This window comes from Telopea speciosissima, chromosome 9, assembly GCF_018873765.1.
Source record: "Telopea speciosissima isolate NSW1024214 ecotype Mountain lineage chromosome 9, Tspe_v1, whole genome shotgun sequence".
Taxonomy (NCBI): domain Eukaryota; kingdom Viridiplantae; phylum Streptophyta; class Magnoliopsida; order Proteales; family Proteaceae; genus Telopea; species Telopea speciosissima.
Window position 1 is genome coordinate 59,313,095 of NC_057924.1, and position 19,829 is coordinate 59,332,923.

Below are 19,829 nucleotides of genomic sequence, written 5' to 3' on the forward strand. Positions count from 1 at the left end.
AAAATATTTTGGTAAAATATACAGCTATTTGATAGCATATGTAATAGCATACGAGGTATCTGTTCTGGTGGATGCAAGTCAGATGTACGATTCAATAGACCCCATTTCTTCTTCCAAATTCTAATTATAAAATGTTGAATGTACTAGAAATCTCCATTTATAACTCTTTAAAACTAGTTCCTTATTGTTTTATCTTGTTTTCCAGGTTTCTCCGCCAGTTCATTCTACTTTTTGCTTTGCATTTTATGGGCACGTCCATGTTCCGATTTATTGCATCAGTTTCCCGTACAGTTGTTGCTTCTATGACAGCTGCTAACTTGACTCAGATGTTTCTCTTTCTATTTGGCGGTTTCATTATTCCATACTGTAAGTCTCTCTATGCTTATTTCTAATTGAACCCCATAAAAAGTTCAAAATACATGTGCTTAATACTGTTCTGGTTGCAGCTTACATGCCTACTTGGATAAAGTGGGGTTTTTGGGTTTGTCCATTGACATATGCTGAGATAGGCATTACTGTAAATGAATTTCTTGCTCCTCGGTGGCAACAGGTGAGCAAAACCTATCTAATTTATTAGTTCTTGTATTCAGGAACTTAATTTATATATTCATGAAATTGTGAGAAAATATTGCTAAATAAATATTATGAGAACATTGCATTGTGATTCACAGAAATATGTTGCCAATTTGGTTTGATAAATTCTTATGAAAGATATATGTCCGAAGAATTTCAGTGAATCAATCTAATCTTTTTTTTACATCATTCTTATCAATTTATTCAAAAAAAAAAGAAAGAAACTGTTCTGGAAAATAGGGTGCTAATGCCCTAATTCAAAGGGCATACATCCATAAGAACAAAAAGGGAAACTCCTGAGATACAAGAACTAAGTCAAGGGGGTAAGCAATGGCGCACGGCAGGGGCGGTCTACACTTACCTTCTATCCAGCTGCATCTGGCCTCAGAAAGACCCATCTCCCTCTGTAATCTCCTGTACAAGTTCATAGCTAAAATTCTTGCCAGTGGTTTTCGCATCCACTGTTTCTGATTTAGTAACAAGCTCACCCTTAGTTTGATCACGGATGGTTCTCCGGCAATGACTTCGTCATCCCCCTCAGCCCTGCTCGATGCCTGCGCCGATGCTCCTCCCCCTGCACTTCACCCCCCCTGTAATTTCCTCTTCCCCCCCTCTCTGTCCTGGCCCCACCATCGTAAAATCACCCACCACTACTTCCTCCCCCCCTGCTGCATCACCTGCTTCACCCTCTAACCCTGCTTTAACCTCTTATCCTCCCCCCTGCCCTGTGCATCCCCTTATCTCCCCTCCTCCCTCCACTTGGAGCTCCCTCCTCTCCGGCACCCCCTCTACCACCTCTGATCGACACTCCCTGCACTTTGTCCCTCCCACTATTGTTGGCGACTCTAAGGTGGGCTTCTGTCCTAAGGGCCTGCTTGACGATGAGATCTCCAAATGGCACTGCTGCCTAGTGGGGCACTTTCTTGGCGCTCCTCCACCCTTCCATGTCAAATCTTCTCTGCAAAAGCAATGGCGCACGGCAGGGGCGGTCTACACTTACCTTCTATCCAGCGGCATCTTCATCTTCAGATTCTCTGACGACTCCCACAAGTCCCGCGCCTTGGAAGGTGGTCCATGGCTGGTTGGCAAAAAACCGATATTCCTCCGGCAATGGGATCATCGCTCCTCTCTTAGCAAAATCGACCTCAAAGCCATCGCTATCTGGGTCAGTCTGCCAGGTCTTCCACTACACTATTGGTGTGCCTCTGGACTCAACCTCGTCGGATCGACCATCGGCAAACCTCTCTTCTCCGACGAGCGCACCAAGAAAATGGATCATCTCTCCTTTGCACGCATCTGCGTGGAGATCTCTGCAGAAGATCCCCCCCTGACTCTGTCCTCATCCAGGAAGAAGATGGCCATTCTTTCTATCAAAGTGTGTCTTATGAGTGGCTACCCCAATATTGCTCCACCTGCAAAACCTTTGGCCACCCTTCGAAACAGTGCCTTCCGTTTGTTGTCGCTTCTGCAGACGTCACTACGGTTCTGCCTACAGTTCCTTCTGTTGAAGCCGAGACCACAGTCGACGCCTCTACAGCAGCGCTGCTCACTGTGGAAGAGGTTGCAGCCCTAGGGGAAGATTTTGATGCTGCTACGATCGTTGGGGAAGATGACGCCGCTATTCAGGCTCAGGCGACAATTTCTTCAGCGACAGACAACCCTATAGTGTCTGAAGGCCCCTTGAAATCTTCACGAGGCCGGAAAAAAGTCAGGAAACGCCACCGGAGAAGCCTGCGTGACGCCGGTGGGATTCTTGACCATGGCGAGTCCCCCGATGTTCACCTACCTCGCGGATCAGTCGAAGTTGACCATAACAGATTCCTGGTACTTGGGACTCTCGATACTGGTGACGATAGTGATGTTGCAGCCTTGACTGCTCCTCTCGAGACCTGCCTGATCAGTGGCGACGACCTGCAGGCTCCCCCTGCCGTGACCTCTGCAAAACCCCTTTTGCCTTCGCCCAGCTCCTTTTCTACTTCTGAAAACCCAAAATTTGCCTTAACCCCCATCATTCAAACCTCTCCTCCCTCGAACCCCACAACCCCTTTTACTAATACCCAATACCTCTCTCCAACACGTGTCCCACTTAAGCACCACTCACACCCTTTTGTACCATCTCTTGCCATTTCTCCTTCTGACCCGATCCATCAACCCGCAACCCTACCCCACCTAAGCCACTAAGTCCACTTAACTTTTGACGCAACTCCTTTTTCCCCCTTGCCGAACCACTTCAAACCGGTTCCTAGTCCTCCAGCCCTCCTTTCGGATTTGAACTTGGTATGTTTTGCCCCTTTGAAAGATTACCGCCTCAGGCCCCGTAGTGTTCCACCGGGGTCCAGAGTTACCTCCACCTCTGGTTGGCTGCCACCCCCCCTCCCCTCTTATGATCCCTTGGACTATTTGGAATGTCCGTGGGCTAAACGCCCTGGCCAAATAAGCCGAGATTCGTGCCCGTCTCAAATCCCCCAAATCCCCCCTTTGTTGCCTCCTTGAAACCAAAGTGCTCGAGCCCAATTTCTCCAAGATAGCCCATTCTCTCGCTCCCTCTTGGTCCTTCCTCTCCAATTATGACCATTCTCCTTCCGGCCGGATTTGGATTCTTTGGGATCCCTCCAAATTCCATATCACGGTCTCTTCTTCCTCTTCCCAATTAGTCCACCTCAGCATTTTCGACCGCCTCCATAACCACCTCTTCTTCTTCACCATGGTTTACGCCCTCAACCGTTCCCTTGATAGAATCCCGTTATGGGAGGATATTCGGTCCATTTTCCTGTCTGTTGGCTCCTCTCCTTGGGGTATCGGTGGTGATTTCAATGTGGTCTGCTTCAGTCATGAAAAGCTAGGAGGCTCCCCTATCGACCTCCAAGCCATCACAGCCTTCAATTCCTGTCTTGATGACTCTGGGCTAAACGACCTTAGGTGGTCGGGTGCTGATCTCTCCTGGCACAACAAGCGCTCTGGCATTGACAGAGTTGCCTGCAAGCTTGACAGAGTCCTAGTTAATGATCCTTGGCTCTCCTCTCTTCCTTCCTCCTATGCCTTTTTCGACCTTCCTGGTCTTTCGGATCACTCCCCCATATCTCTTTTCGTCCTCCCTTTCTTATCCTTTGGGCCAAAACCCTTCAAGTTCTTTAATATGTGGACCTCCCACCCCGACGTCCTTCCTGTTGTCCAAGTCGCTTGGAGTATCCCTGTCTTCTCCTTCTCCTCCCTTCTTTTAGCCTTCTCTAAAAAGCTCAAAATGTCAAGATGGCTCTCAAGTCTTGGAATTCTTCCACCTTCGGCAACATCTCATCTCGTGTCTCCTCTTGTCGGGACAACCTCTCCTCCATGTAGCTCTGTCTTCAGTCTGACCCCCTCAATCCTTCCCTTGCTGAGGAAGAAGTCCTTGCCGCCTCTGAGCTTTCCTCCTCTCTTTCCCTTGAGGAAAGTTTCCTTAAACAGAAATCTCGAATCAAGTGGCTTGAGCTTGGAGATTCGAACACCGCCTTCTTTTACCGCTCCCTAAAAGCCCGATCCAACTCCAACTCCAACTCCATTCTCTCTCTTACCTCCTCTGATGGCTCGGTCCTCTCCTTTGTCGATACCATCAAAGCTGAAGCTGTGAACTACTTTACTGGTATCTTTTGCCCCCCTTCCTCCTCCCATCCCCCCTTTCCTAACGACCTCCTCAACAAATTCATCCGCCCTCACCTCCTCAGTTCCCTCCCCTCTGACTTGGAAATCTCCTCCGCTGTTCACTCCCGTAAGGCTAGCAAAGCTCCGGGCCCTGATGGGTTTAGCATGGGGTTCTTCACCACTTGTTGGGACATCATAGGCACCGATCTTATCGTTGCCATTAAGAGCTTCTTCTTCAATCCTAATCAGATTCATGGCATCAACCAGTCCTTCCTCTGCCTCATTCCCAAGTTCTTCGGAGCCTCGGCCATGTCTGATTTTAGACCCATCTCCCTCTGTAATCTCCTGTACAAATTCATAGCTAAAATTCTTGCCAACCGGCTCAGCCTTGTCATCGACTCCCTTGTCAGTTCCAACCAATCCGCTTTTCAAAGCCGGCCGAAGTATCTTGGATAATATCATCCTCTGCCAGGAAATCGTCCGAGGATTCGACCGCAAATCCCTCCCCCCGTCAGCTCTTTTGAAAATCGACATTCATAAGGCTTTTGATTCCATCCGGTGGGACTTCATCTCCCAAGTCCTCCTGAAGATGTCCTTCCCCCCTATCTTTGTTAATTGGATCTATCTCTGCATCTCCACCCCTCGCTTCTCTGTGCTTCTTAATGGCAGCCTGACCGGTTTTTTCCCCTCCTCTGTTGGTATTCGTCAAGGTTGTCACCTCTCCCCTTTTCTCTTTTGCCTTTCCCTTGAAGTCCTCTCCCATAGCATCCAAACCAAAACTGACCTCCACCACATCACCCCCATTCCTAAATGCATGCCTACCAACCTGACTCACCTTGCCTTCGTTGATTATCTCATGGTCTTCTCCAAGGCTGACCCTCTCTCCATTGAGTCCATCTTGTCCTCCCTTCACCTTTTTCAGGGCCTTTCTGGGCTTCGCATAAACCTCCACAAGTCCCAAATTTTCCTTGCCGGTGTTCCTAATACCACCAAAGCCTTCCTTTCCTCCCTCTCTGGCTTCACCATTGACACTTTACCTGTACGCTACCTTGGCCTCCCCCTCATCCCTACCAAACTTTCAGCCCACCACTGCTCCCCCATCTTGGATCTCCTTCACAAGAGGCTTCAGCTTTGGAAAGCTAAGCTCTTATCCTATGCAGGGCAGCTCGAGCTGATTAGATCGGTGCTCCAATCTTGTTACATCTATTGGAGAGGTGTTTTTGGCCTCCCGAAGACGACTATCAAGGCGGCTGAATCTATTATGTGTGCTTTCCTTTGGAAAGGAGTGGACTCTGCCAGGTTCCTTCATCCCATGAGCTGGGCCTCTCTCTGTGTCCCTAAATCTGAAGGAGGCCTTGAGCTCAGGAGAATTAAAGATGTCAACATTGCTGGATCCATCAAGCTTATCTGGAAGCTTCTCACCAACAAAACCAGCATTTGGACTTCTTGGGTTTATGCAGGACCCCTCCGTAGGGACTCCATTTGGCCTATTAGCCCAGGGGTTGACTCCTCCTGGGTGTGGCACAGGATTCTCCAGGTGAGGCATTTAGCCAGGGACGCCATTACTTGCAAGGTCGATGATGGCTCGACCACCTTGCTTTGGCTAGATAAGTGGCACCCTTCCGGTGTCCTCTCTTCCATTGTGAGCCCCAGGGAGATCTACTCCTCCGGCCTGGACAGATCTGCCCTTGTTGCCTCTATCATCTCCAATGGCTCCTGGTCCCCCCCCATCTCCCCTCCCCCCCTTGCTGACCTCTGGAGTTCCCTCCCCCCCCCCATCCCCCCTGGGCACCGTGGTAGAGGTGACACCACCTTTTGGCTCCACTCCCCCTCAGGCAGATTTTCTTCTCACTCCGCTTGGGACTTGGTTAGACATAGAGGGACCCCCTGTCCTTGGCACAGAGTTGTCTGGTTTAGAGGCCACATCCCCCGCCATAGTCTCACCGTCTGGCGTGCCCTTGCAAATTGCCTTCCCACCTAAGGCTTCCTTATCTATCGACACATTCAGGTTCACCCCAGTTGCTGTCTTTGTTGGAATGGGGTTGAGGATGTAGATCACCTGTTTTTCACCTGTCCCTTTGCTTCTTCCATCTGGTCCTGTATTCTTCGTCACTATTGGCCAGGTCGGCGCACCCCCCTCTCCCTCAGCAGGGAATGGATATGGATTGACATGACGTTTGGTGGGAAGACGATTTGTGATTCGGTTGGCAAGATTGCCTTTTGCGCCACTATCCCCCATATCTGGATGGAACGCAACCTCAGAAGATGGACGTCCAAATCCCGCTCTTTCAACTCGATTTGGAAGGCCATCTGCTTTGATGTTTCTTCTAAGATCAGATCCCTCCCCCCCTCGGATGCGAATGACACCCCAAGGAACATGCTCATTGTTGTCTCCTGGGGTCTCCCTCTCTCCATTTTGTGCCCTAGCTAGTTCCTAGCTTTGGCTTGCCTTTGGGCTTGTATATTCCTTCTTTTTTCTTCGTAATTTAATATTTATTCATCCAACAAAAAAGAAGTCAAAGGGGCATATGTATCATAGAAACACCCCATTGATCCATAAGTCTGTTGTTACGGGGAGATGGCTTCCCTTGGAAAGTGATCGATCGACATTTGTCCAAAATCACAGATTTGATGTCTAGGACAATGGCCATCCTCGGTCTTGTCTTACGAGTTAGTCTACCATTTCACTCCCTTCAAATGTGATACACTGTAGCACAAAACACAAGCTTACGAATATCTACAATGTTGCCATACCCCCCAAAAGTTTTGGCAACCCAATGATCTACTATCATTATGTTACTGCTCTGGGATAGAGTGGTGGAACATAACCTAAGCACCTCCTTCCAAACCTGGGCTGTAAAGGTGCAAAAACATAGATGATTCCGGCTCTCAAGTCTGAAGAAACAGCAAAAACGTCTCACATGGATGTTCCTTTTGAGGAGTTGATCTGTAGTAGATTGCATCCTTTAAGCATCTCCAAGCTATAAATGAATGCCTTGGGATATTAGAGGGAAACCAAACTGATCCAGCCCAGTTTACCTTTGTGGCCTCACTGGCCTGTTGTCTGATATGGTGCCAGGCTGATTTAGAGGAGAATACACATGAAGTAGTCCCTGTCTAAACCACCCTATCTAGATCACTTGATGAGAGGTGTGTGATGTTGTCAAGCTTTCCCCAGATCTGTTGCAGGTCCAAGGAGACTGGAGGACCCGGGTCTTCCAGTCATCATCGCGAGCTAGTCATGAGTGAGGGCCAATCTGCGAGAGCTGGCGTCACACCGGATCCTATCCCTATATCTGTTAAGAACCCCATCTGGGTTCTAAGGATCAAGCTGCATACGAGTTGTGTGGCCATTACCTATGACGTGGTAAAACCATGCATTCCGCCTTAGAATGGTACTTCAATATATTACACCACACCTAAGAGCAGTTCTGTGACTGCTTTTCAGTCCAAAGAGGGTTATATCATCAAATAAGGCTCTCTTTTCCTGAATCAATCCACCAAATTTGTTTGAGGATCCTAGCAATGTCATGTCCTGAATCCTCTTCACCCCCTAGGCCTCCTTCTACCTTCGGTAGTTGAGAAGAGAGGAAGAGAGAAGGTTGAGAGAGTAGTTTGGCTCGTCTTGAATGACAGAGTCCATTTCTTATTTATAGACATGCAACCAATTACAAATATGATATGATAGGTAAGATTGAGTCATCGCTCTTATCCTAACATATAATGAACCGTGACATACAATGAATCTGGACATCTAGTCAATCCTTAACACTCCCCCTCAAGTTGGTGCATAGATATCCCTCATGCCAAACTTGAATACAATAGGATGGAATGGCTTAGAAGTCAGGCCCTTGGTGAAGACATCAGCAAGCTGGTTCTCTGAAGTGATAAAAGGAATTCTAATTGAGCCTTGTTCGAGCTTCTCCTTGATGAAGTGTCTATCAATCTCAAAATGCTTGGTCCTGTCATTCTGAACAGGATTATGGGCAATCCGGATTGCCGCCTTGTTATCATAGTAGAGTCTCATAGGATCCTTGGATGTCAGTCCCAGGTCTTCAAGTATCACTTTAAGCCAGATAAGCTCACATATTCCTTGGGCCATAGGTTGATATTCTGCCTCCACTCTGGATCTGGATACGACTACTCGTTTCTTGGTATGCCAGGTAACCAGATTGCCACCAAGGATGGTACAATATCCTGTAGTGGAACGTTGATCATCAATAGATCTGGCCCAGTCAGCATCAGTAAAGCATTCCAACTTCCAATTGCCATTGTTGGAGAATAAAATGCCCTTTCCTGGTGCTGACTTCAAGTATCTTAATATAAACCGCTTCAAGATGACTGGTCTGGGGAGCAAAAAGGAAGCAGCTCACAACACCAACAACATAGGCAATATTAGGCCAGGTATGTAAGAGACAGATTAATCTGCCAACAAGATGCTGATATCTCTCTTTATCAACCTTTTCTCCTCCATTGCAGCTAAGTTGATGATTGACCTCAATAAGAGACTCTGTAGGTTTACATCCTAGCATCCTTGTCTCACTGAAGATCTAGGACATATTTCCTTTGACAGAAGAAGATCTCTTTATCGGAACGAGCTGCTTCGAACCCAAGAAAATATCTAAGGCGTCCTAAATCTTTAGTCTCAAATTTCTGTAGATAATTGGGTTTTCCACATGGAGATTTCCACATCATCCTTCCCGGTGATCACTATATCATCCACATAGACAATAAGAGCAATAACCTTTCCCTCCTTGTGTTTGACAAACAAGGTATGATCAGCATGGCTCTGCTTGTACCAAACTATAACATAGCTTTCTAGAATCTGTTGAACCAAGCCCATGGTGACTACTTGAGACCATAGAGAGACTTCCGTAATCTACATGCCTTGACAGCTGTAGACAAGGAGGAAATACCTGGAGGAATTTCCATATACACCTCTTCTTCAAGATCGCCATTTAGGAAGGTGTTCTTTACATTAAATTGTTGGAGACTCCATCCACGGTTTGCAGCACAGGACAGTAGCTCTCGAACATAGTTGATCTTTGCAACAAGGGAAAATGTGTCCGGATAGTCAATCCCATAGGTCTAGATGAAGCCCTTGGAAACCAGTCTTGCCTTATATCTCTCAGTTGTTCCATCTGCCTTCTGCTTTATTGTAAACACCCATTTGCAGCCTATTGACTTTTTTCCTTTAAGAATCAGGATGAGGGACCAACTCCCAGGTTTCATTCTTCTTCAAGGCCTGCTTTTCTTCCACTATAGCATCTTTCCACTTAGGATCAGTAATAGCTTCTTTCTAGCTCTGTGGGTTAGATACAAAAGACAAGGTAGAAACAAAGGCACGATAGAAAAGTGACATGATTCATAGGAAGCAAAATTGGAGATAGGGTGTTGAGTACATGATCTAACTCCTTTTCTTACAACAATAGGAGCACCATCAGAAGAGGATGGATTACCTGATAACTGAGTTGGAGGATAGGTGGACTTGGTGGTTTGGAGATGGGCTTTTCCTTCTATCAAGAGTAAGTGATCAAATCCCTTTTTTCTGGAGGCGAAGGGATATCAAATACTAACAGGATATCAGATTCCCCCTTTCCAGATGCATCATTTGTTTCCCCTAAAGCCGAATAGTCTCGACCACAAGAGAAGGAAGCTCTTACTCAATACTCTCCCCCCTGTAGAGAAGATTGGTAATATGACTCATTTTCATGAAAAGTGGCATCCATAGTGACCAGTAGACGGCAAGTAGGAGGATGATAACACTTGTATTCCTTTTGAGAGGCGGAATACCCAAGGATGATACAACGAAGGGTCCAATGATCCAATTTGGATCGAGAAGGGAAAGAATTGTGTGCAAAGCACACACAGCCGAATACCCGAGGAGGGAGGTGAGAAGCAAAAGAGGGATCTAGAAGCATGCTAACTGGAGTTTTGAAGTCCAGGATGCTGGAGGGAACCCGATTGATAAGGCAGCAACAAGAACCGCATCACCCAATAAAATTTGGGAACACGAGGGTTAAACATCAGGAACGGGTTACCTTGAGGCTGTGGCTGTTCTTCCTTTCAGGGGTACCATTCTGTTCTAGGGTACAAATGCTGGAGGTCTATGACAAAATGCCATGCTCATTAAGATATTGGAGGAAGGAACCATCAATGTATTCAGTACCATTATTGCTTTGTAAAAACTTGGGCATTAAACTGAGTCTTGATCATAGTGTGAAATGAATGGAAAGACCGGAGAAGATAAACCTAGGTTAACCCGGGACAATTATCAATGAAGGTAATAAACCAATGGAACCCACCCCTAGCAACAAATTTAGAAGGTCCCCATACATCTGAATGAATAATAGAGAAGGTAGTACTTTTATTATCACTGGGAAAATAAGGGTATCGAGTGTGCTTAGCAAGTTCACAGATATTGCAAGGAAAACGAGCCACATTACAATGTTTCATTAAGTATGGAAATAAATAGCGTAAAACTCAAAAAGAGGGGTGACCGAGTTGGGATGCCACTGATAGAGTTGAGCAACAACACTTTCTTCACGAGCAATATGAGCAGAAACTGGGGAGGATGATGTGCTGATATCCGGGTCCAGGTAATATAGCCCATCTCGTACCCGTTGCCAGATCCTGAAAGACACAATGGGTAGAATAAAGGTGAACACAATAATTTAGATCAACAATAAGGCGATAAATGGAGAGCAAGTTGGCACAAAGGTTATGGACATGGAGAACAAAAGAAAAAGGTATAGAGGGAGGACAAGAAATGGAACCTTTACCAGAGATAGCAAACAGGGAGCCATCAGCAATCCGGACCTTGTCTTTACCAGAGCAAGGAAGATAAGTACGAAACATATCCGAGAAGTTAGTCATATGGTTAGAGGCTTTAGAATCAAGAAGCCAAGATGGACTAGTAGGGGAGGATACATGGAAGATACCTAATTGGGCGAGATTAGAAGCTGGTGTAGTGGAAGAAGCTATGGTAGGAGCCGTAGTGCCAAGTTGGGTCATCATACGTTGAAGAGCAGCCATCTGTTCTGAGGAAAAAGGAGAAGCTGCAGAGGAGGAACTATCAGCAGTCTTTGAGAGCTGAGCCTAAGGGCGAGCCAACCCTTGTTTATTACCATGCCCACCTTTAGGACGACGATGAAGCTTCCAACAAGTCTCTCTCGTGTGACGAGGACACCCACAATAGTCACACTTAACCGGCTCTTTAGCAGGAACAGCCGGTTTGCTAGGAATGCTCAGATCCGTCTGGATAGTAACAAGTGTCGATCTGGTGGGTGTAATAGATTGCATCATAACTGAGGGGCGATGCTTCTCATGTTGGAATAAATTGTAGGCCTCAAGTAGAGTAGGGAACTTATCAGTTATCACGACCAAGAACTTGAACTCGGATTTGATCATTCTCCGGGTTCAACCCTGTGAGAAAGTCATATACCCGCTTGATGCAGGTGCACTACCTTGGACTGACCCAAACCCTTTCGGGAACCCAGACGGAGATAAACCGGGTTCAGTTTGGGTTTTGGTTCAGTAGGATGTTTTACTTCTTGGTCTATCTTGTAATCGGGTCCATTAGGGGTTTGCTTTATTTTATAATTTCTTTTTATTGCTGTTGATGGAGTCGTGGTAGAGTTAAGAGTTAGGATTTTATTTTCTGAAGTCCAAGATAGAGTCAAGTTCTATTTCAATTTTAGAGTTATGTTAGGAGTCTTTGGAGTCTTTTATTTTCGTCTTTAAATACCAGCTTGTAATTGAGAAAGACAGACTGAATAGAATGGAATAGTTGAATTGTGGTATGAGTAGCCTGCGTGGCTTTAGTGTGCAAGTGCATTCTTCTCTCCCCCCCCCCCCCCCTCTTCTTCTTCTCCATCAACAGCAATAAAAAGAAATCATAAAATAAATCAAATTCCCAAGGGACCCGATTACAAGATAGACCAAAAAGTAAAATATCCTACTGAACCCGGTTAATCTCCATCTGGGTTCCCAATCGGGTTTGGGTAAATCCAAGGTAGTGCACCTGCAATCTGTCTAAAAGTGTTGAGAGAAAGGAGATATCTCACGGGCCACACAGGTACCACGAAACTCAATTTTGTATTCCATCTTCAATCGGTCTAAAAGTGTCGATTACATCCATATAAATAAGAAAGACTCCAACATAAATATGGAAACTAAATCAATCTAGGTAACTAAAATAAAATAGAAAACTGCTGTCTCCTACGTAGCTATCTCATACCAAAGATAATAAAATAATAAAAAATTACATATCACTCTAATAAAGAAAAATAAATATCTAATTATTCTACTAGTTTCAAAGACCCAAATGGGACTCGGCTCATCTCTGTCTGGATTCCCAAATGGGCTCAGGCCGATCCATGGAAGTGCTACTGCATCAGAAATGTATCAAGATAATGATGGTGTCTTTATTTCTCAAAAGAAGTATGCTGAAGCTATCATCAAAAAATTCAGAATGTATAATTGCAAGCCCATGGCTACACCTCTAATGGTAGGTGCAAATTTGAGGAAGGATGATGGTGGAAAGGAAGCAAATGGTACCATGTACAGAAGTTTGATTGGCAACATGTTGTACCTCACTGCTACAAGGCCAGATATTATGTTTTTAGTAAGTTAAATGTCCAGGTTCATGCACAACCCAAATCACTTCCATTTTGGATTAGCAAAAAGGGTCTTGAGATGTATTTAAGGGACTGTTAACTATGGCATTATATTTTTCAGAACTTCTGAATTGAAATTGGTTGTGTATTGTGACAATGATTGGGGAGGTTGTGTTGAGGATATGAAGAGCACCTCTGTATATACATTTACTCTTAGACTATTGGTTCTGGTGTGTTATGTTGGGTATCTAAGAAGCAACAAACAGTTGCTCAATCCTCAGCTGAATCTGAATATATAAGTAATTTGGTTGAGAAGAATCATGGTAGACATTGGGGAGAAGCAAGAAGAAGGAACTGATATCTATTGTGATAACAAATTAGCCATTGCTATGGCAAAGAACCCAGTCTATCACGGCTGGACACGTCACATACCCATCAAGCATCATTTCATTAGAGAAGCCATTGAAGAAAAAGAAATTCAACTCAAGTTTTGCAAGACAGGGGCAGCTTGCTGACATTTTTACAGAAGCACTTCCAAAAGAGAATTTTCAGCATTTAGACAACCAATGGGTGCTCAAGAACAATACATTAAGGGGAAGAAATGTAGAAGTTAATGTCCTGTTTTGGTATTTTTTAAGTTGTGCTCTGTTTTTTGTCTTTAGTGTCTTTTCCTTGATGTTTAAGATGGGTCCAGGTGTATGGCCCAGATGTGTGCAAAACACACATATAAAAGGTATGTAAAAATCTATCCAATTGTGTGAAAGAAACAAGAAACTACAACAAAGAAGAAACGTTTAGCTTTCTTCCCCTATTCTTCCTTTGCGGAATTTTGTTACTTTGTTTTTGTTTACATTTCACTTGAATCTTCATCAAGATTCAGCTGTAGAAGCGGCCAACAAAAGGGTCTATTATACTCTCATATCATTGTGGTGCTTTGACCAATATCTTATTTATAGACTGATTCTAGTTTTTGAATGAGCAATTTGCTATTCCTAATAACTTAGCTTTGAGTAGAAATTTATGGACCACCTTCTTAGTACTATTTTCTTTGCTGTTCTCTACAGATGTCCACAAACACTACTTTAGGGCAACAAGTACTTCAAAGCCATGGGCTGGACTTCAGAAGCTACTTTTATTGGATATCACTTGCTGCCTTGTTTGGCTTTGCAATACTTTTCAATGTTGGATATGTGCTGGCTTTAACTTTTTTAAAGTGTAAGTTCATCTTCATTTGCTTAACAGCCATATGCTATATGAAAAGGAAAATTACAATAAATGATAAAAAAGATTAGCAAAAATTACTATAAAATGATAAAAAATTTTTGTGTTCTTCAGCTCCTGGGATGTCTCGTGCTATTATTTCATATGAAAAGCTTGCTCAAATACAAGGAAAAGAAGGCTGCAATAATGGTTCTGTAGAAGAGGAATCCACTAATGGCCATCATGAAAATGTTGCAGAGCCCAAAAGAGGTGAGACCATAGTCTTAATTATCTATTTTATTTTCGAGGAGAGTGATAGGCACTTGACCATTTAAAGTGTTACAAAACTAGCATTTTTTTAGTACCTCCTCAAAATAGAAAAAGAAATGAACACCATTTTTGTTATGGCACCCCTACTTATTAGTATTGGTTATCCTAATTTTTCCTTCATTATATATGAACTCCATGGTTGATTTTGTAGGAAGGATGGTCTTACCTTTTGTGCCCCTAACAATGACCTTTCAGAATCTTCATTACTACATTGACACTCCAACGGTAATCATACTAATGTAATCCTTTTTACAGTAAATTTAGTTTACTAGATAGGAAAGTCAGATCAAATGACTTTGTTTATTTCATTGGTCTCAGGCAATGAGAGAACGGGGTTTCAAACAAAAAAAGCTACAACTTCTTCATGATATTACAGGTGCATTTAGGCCTGGTGTTCTTACAGCATTAATGGGTGTCAGTGGAGCTGGGAAGACTACTCTTATGGATGTTCTTTCTGGAAGAAAAACTGGTGGTACTATTGAAGGAGAAATTAAGATTGGTGGATACCCCAAGGTTCAAGGAACATTTGCTAGGATATCAGGTTATTGTGAGCAAAATGACATACATTCTCCACAGATCACCGTGGAGGAGTCAGTGATATATTCTGCTTGGCTGCGACTGTCGCCTCAGATTGATTCAAAAACAAAAGCTGTACGACATTAATCATTTACACATAGACTATTTTTGTACCATACCTATGGGCAGAATCTAATGTTGAAGTTGTCATGAAATGCTTTTTACAGGATTTCATAAATGAAGTCCTTGAGACTATTGAGCTTGATGGAATTAAAGATACTTTGGTAGGTGTGCCTGGTGTCAGTGGTTTATCAACCGAGCAACGTAAACGTCTCACAATAGCAGTGGAGCTTATTGCCAATCCCTCGATTATCTTCATGGATGAACCCACCTCGGGATTAGATGCAAGAGCAGCTGCAATTGTTATGCGGGCAGTGAAGAATGTGGTCGGTATGGGACGGACAGTTGTTTGCACCATCCACCAGCCAAGTATAGATATATTTGAGTCATTTGATGAGGTATATCATTAATTCAAGCACTTATTATAATCTCCCCTTCCCCCCACCCCCTCCTCCGACATAAGAAACCTTAGAAATTGAGAATGATGTGGTGACCCCTTAGAGTAGTGCAAACACTACTAATATTATGCAGTTACAAATGGATGGAACTTCTGCACCAGACACCTAAAGTTCCTAGTTCCATTTCAACAAAACCTCAAAGAGGAGTGTTGAGTGCATAACATTTATTGCGTGTATGTTCAAGGGAACATCAACTTTATCTTCAATTCTGTTTAGTGCTGCAAATATTTTCACTTCAAAGCTACTAAATTTTCATGCAAAACCAAGTTCTGGAAGGTAGCCAACCAAAGCAAAATTCGATGGCATTTGAACTGAAGCATCTAGTTTTGCCCTGTGGATCACTCTTCTGGACATTTGGCTGTCAGACAGATGAAGAAAGATGCAGATAGGTGCCATGTTGAATTTGGGGGTATCTCAACCATCGCCCACCATATGGATCTTTGCCCTTAAGTTTTTTCCAAGGTTCCTAAGCTGCCCTCTTTCCCAAACAGAAGTGGAATTTTGTAAGCTCTAAAATGACATGCAGAGCCCTCATATTGATTAGATACGTGACCCAAGATAAAACGATAATATGAACATGTCCACAAAACATGGGCACATCAAACAATGCCTCATGGCATAAAAGCTGCTTCAGTTGGAAATTGGAACGCCTTCCAAATGAGGCTCATTTGGATCCCTGCACATATTTTTATATGTTAAGACTATTAATATATTTTAGTAAGTCCTGGAGATTCAACAAGCCAAGCATTAGCTTCTAGAAAACACTATGCTTTTGAATTTTTCGCTATAAAATGCTACGGATGTAATCTTGAAATACAGTTTTTGATCTATCTAATGCACATTTTACAATTCTTGCAGTTGGTTCTAATGAAAACTGGAGGACGCTTAATCTATGCTGGACCATTGGGTCAACATTCATCTAGGGTTATTAAGTATTTTGAGGTAAATTTACTGACTTCTGATATATTATTTTTTCACTAATTGTCATATATTATGCTGCCTTTTATGATCAGAAACAAGTGGTTGGTAAATCCTTCTTTTCCTTCTTTGTTTTTCAGGAAATATCTGGGGTACCAAAGATTAAGGACAACTACAATCCAGCAACATGGATGTTAGAAGTTACATCTACATCTGCAGAAGCAGACCTTGGTGTTGATTTTGCCGAAATCTACAGGGATTCAAATTTATACAAGTATAACTTCCACCTCCTAAGAGAAAAGAATAAAATAATGTAATCCTATTCTAAATCTAGTGCATCCGATTTTTTGTTTTGAAGCTCACATCAACATCAGGTATATTTGATGATATTAAACGCCATCCAATCGTTACATTATGTGTGTTATCCTTGTATGCCTAACCTTGGGAAGTTAGCTACACATTCTCTAGTTGAATCTAAAGGTTTATTATATTATATGAATATGATATTATCCCCTCATTTTATATCTCTAAATTATTTTTCATAATCAGTATCTTCTTGCTTGCATCAATGCACTAGAAGTTGTTGCAATCAAAAGATATTATTTTTTGGGTGCATTATAGGGTCTTTTCTTTCAATTGGAACTACAGTTTCCTACTCTGACATCCGACCAATACATGTTAAATCAGTTATGACTCATTATTTCATGGGCGCTCATTATAGACCACGAACTATTCGAAAAGACTTTCCTCATTTGTTAGAACTGATTTTAAGGCTATGGCTTTGATTGAAATATTGAATACATGGGGTTAATAGCACATTTACTTATTGTTTTGACTTGGAGGTGACAGTTAAAAAGCTTTACGTGTCATTTTTGTATTCTTCCTTCTTTTTCTTTTTTGGGTAAAGTAAAGTGTAACAATTCGACTAATTTTATAAAGAATATTGATTAGTTATCGATATAAACATGGTATTGTAAAATGTTATTGTAGCTGATTTTTTATTCTTTATTGTAGGGACAATGTAGAGGTTGTTAAACAATTGAGTACTTCACCGCCTGGTTCAAAGGATTTGTATTTCTCTACCTATTTTCCACAAAATGGTTGGGGGCAGTTCAAAGCATGCTTGTGGAAACAATACTTGTCCTACTGGAGAAGTCCTGATTACAATTTCAGACGTTTCTTTTTCACATTCATTGCATCTGTGCTATTTGGAATACTGTTCTGGAAGCAAGGGGGGAAGATGTAAGTCAATTTACTCAACTGGGACTGTAGAATTTAGATGACAAAAATCAAAGCTAACAACTTCAGGTTGTTACTTCAAGAGCAACTCTAGGGAGACCACCCTCATTCCCCTCATTCCTCAACCACTTCTTAATCTTCCTGTACTTGAAACCAGAGCAACACTATAAAAGGCAGGTTAAGGGATGAAGTGTCCTCCTTATGCACGATTTATTCTTTTCATTTATTTTCTTTTCTCTTCTCGTCTTCTCAAGATGCTTTTTTCTTTTCTACTCATTTCTTGACAAACAAACACAGCCTAAGATGGACAATATTTTTTGGAAGATTATTCCCATTACTAAAATAGTTCTCTTCATTTTGTGTTGCAGAAATACCCAGCAAGACTTGCTCAATATACTTGGTGCGATGTTTGTTGCGGTGCAATTGATAGGTGTAAATCTCACCTCTGTAGTCTTACCATTTGTTGCAACAGAGCGCACTGTCTTCTATAGGGAAAGAGCTGCAGGAATGTACTCTCCATGGGCATATTCATTTGCACAGGTATAAACCTGTCTCTCAAACTCATCTAGTTGATTTGGCTCAAGTTTGTTTTGCCGCTGGGGCAAGAGAAATAAATCATACTATCCTTGTTCTTTTTCTATAACTTTTTTACTTTTTTACATTTTTACTGGACTTGATTAGAGATTCTACTAAGAGTTGTTCTAACATGGCACTATTGGAGGATGAAAATTTTATCCTTCTTGTGTCTAAGAGAAGCACATGGTAGGACAAGATACGAAAAAGCTAACAAGTTTTCATCCTTTTCAACTTCAGCTTTCAGTACAGTTGCCACACGTCATGCATGGGAGTACTTCCTTCTGTTGTGTCATAGTATAATTTTTTTATAGGAGAGGGTTCTCTGAGCAAGCAGGATACACTACACCCTCACACATTGATTTTTTAAATCGTTATTTCTGTCTCATCAAAACAAATAATAAAATATTGAATGTGTGGAGGTGCAGTGCACGCCTTAGGCTCAGAGAACCTTTTCCCATTTTTTATTTTAGTATTGGCCTATCAATCTTAGCTTTTCTAGTTTTCGCCATTTTAAGCTTACATGAGTTTCATTGCATACTGCAGGTGGTAATTGAGATTCCATATTTGTTCACTCAAACTTTTATATATGTCATTATCACATACCCCATGGTTGGTTACTACCCGTCAGCATATAAGATATTTTGGTACTTCTATGCCATGTTCTGTGTGCTAGCCTACTTCAATTACCTTGGAATGATGCTTTTAGCTCTGACACCAAGCGTTCGTGTTGCTGCAACATTGTCCTCCGCCTTCTTCTCAACGTTGAATCTCTTTGCTGGCTATCTAATACCCAAACCGGTAAGCATTTACTCCACTTTCTTGCTCGAAATAGTTACCTAGTTTTCAGAAAACCCTGACCAATAAATTTTCCACGTTGATTAGACGTGACTGACTTTTGATAGACCTGAGAGGTACACTAGTTCTACTTGACTGATTTGACTCCTAGACTTTGTAAAACCTGATTAATCCTGACTACAGTTAAAAATCAAGTAATTCTTTTTCTTTTTTTCTTTTTTTTGAGGACTATGGCTGCCTTCTGAAGTTTTATTAATCTTAAAATTAAAAAATGAAGTACAACTTTTGGGTACATCAGGTCTGAACCCTGAACAAGTCAAACCCAACAACTAAAAAGGGTCATATAATTTATGTTAAGGTACTTGTAATTTCCCTCCTACCGATAAGGATGTTGCATACTCCTGTTGTTAGTGGTATTATGGAGTTTGTATCTTTATGTTTTAGTTAAGGGTATTATGGTCCTCATAGTTGTCAAGGCATTGCTTAGGCCGTCTAGGCATCCAAGCGGATTTTTTGGGTTCTAGGCGGTTTTCACCTTAGTGGTATCGAATGCCTTGGCCCTTATTTATGCCAACAATCTTGCATTTGTTGGAAAGCTGGTTTTGTGCTCTACCTAATACAAAAAGTCTAATGTAACAATAAGATCATTTGACCAATAAAACTTCTTAGAGAACAAGAACATTTCTCTAAATCGATAGCAGTTTAATTACTTATAGATTAGATCATATTTCCTACGAACAGTATAAACCAAATGTGAGACAAGGTATACCATGAGAATGACCAATTCCAAGAACAATATAAACCAACTGTATGTTTTGATTGTTTTAAACTTCCAATAGTTTGCTTCTTCAGTTCTGCTGTCTTTTAG

At 42.5% G+C, this 19,829-nt stretch overlaps 1 protein-coding gene across 1 annotated transcript in view; it reads left to right on the forward strand.

The window, feature by feature from the left end:
* LOC122638538 (pleiotropic drug resistance protein 3-like) overlaps window positions 1–19,829 on the forward strand; it is a 28,557-nt gene that overhangs the window by 7,574 nt on the left and 1,154 nt on the right. Inside the window, exons 10-21 of the mRNA XM_043831375.1 lie at window positions 206–366; window positions 447–550; window positions 13,874–14,024; window positions 14,145–14,279; window positions 14,491–14,564; window positions 14,658–14,990; window positions 15,083–15,373; window positions 16,292–16,375; window positions 16,492–16,625; window positions 17,366–17,593; window positions 17,959–18,130; window positions 18,710–18,964. Of these exons, the coding sequence (XP_043687310.1) occupies window positions 206–366; window positions 447–550; window positions 13,874–14,024; window positions 14,145–14,279; window positions 14,491–14,564; window positions 14,658–14,990; window positions 15,083–15,373; window positions 16,292–16,375; window positions 16,492–16,625; window positions 17,366–17,593; window positions 17,959–18,130; window positions 18,710–18,964 (2,122 nt within the window). The remainder of the gene's footprint in view (window positions 1–205; window positions 367–446; window positions 551–13,873; window positions 14,025–14,144; window positions 14,280–14,490; window positions 14,565–14,657; window positions 14,991–15,082; window positions 15,374–16,291; window positions 16,376–16,491; window positions 16,626–17,365; window positions 17,594–17,958; window positions 18,131–18,709; window positions 18,965–19,829) is intronic.